Below are 698 nucleotides of genomic sequence, written 5' to 3' on the forward strand. Positions count from 1 at the left end.
GGCCGAATCCGTCTAATGTGTATTCCGTTTCGCCAATCATGTACATCAAAACCTTGTTGAATCCATTATCATGCACGATAGCTGTTCCAGATACATCAGCGTTTCGCTCATCTACTACATGATAACTGTACTGCCTGGGCGGGGCTAAATTCTCCACGACCCCACCACCTTTGACAACTGAGATGATTAAGTCTTGGCTGAAAACGGATGTGGGTTCGAGTAGAAACTCGTGTGTAATACCGAGAAGGTCGACATGCATGTGTACCTTGCCCTCCTTCATGAAAGCATGTGTTTGCGCAACTTGGGGAACAATTCCATCCTTCAAATACATCTCGCCGTATTGTTTGACGAGCGAATCTACATTACTTGGGAACGCAGCAGAAACAGTGGCAAAGAATACCAGGCACAGAGCGTATATTAATTCCGAACCAAACATGATGTCAGTTTTTGAATAACAAGATATTAGTAACAATATTTGTGAAGAACTCAATCCATCATTGAGGTGTTTATATAGCTGTTACCGCTAAGACTTTTATGCTCGTTATTTGCTATGGAATGCGTGTACCCCCCCCCCCCCCCACCCCACGATACAACAAATGCTTCAGAACTTACTCGCATATACATGGATGAATTGTCTTGTCAATAAACCCCCGTACAGATCATGGGCTCATGACAGATGGCGAAAACCCACAGTGGAA

The 698-nt window shown here is 44.1% G+C and overlaps 1 protein-coding gene across 1 annotated transcript; it reads right to left on the reverse strand.

Moving 5' to 3' along the window:
• SARC_14373 (hypothetical protein) lies at positions 1-436 on the reverse strand (the record flags this gene model as incomplete). Its single annotated transcript, XM_014291494.1, has 1 exon — positions 1-436. A coding segment is annotated over one exon (436 nt), but the record flags the coding sequence as incomplete, so codon positions are not given.
• Between the last annotated feature and the right edge of the window lie 262 nt (positions 437-698).

This window comes from Sphaeroforma arctica (assembly GCF_001186125.1).
Source record: "Sphaeroforma arctica JP610 unplaced genomic scaffold supercont1.4535, whole genome shotgun sequence".
Classification (NCBI taxonomy): Eukaryota; class Ichthyosporea; order Ichthyophonida; genus Sphaeroforma; species Sphaeroforma arctica.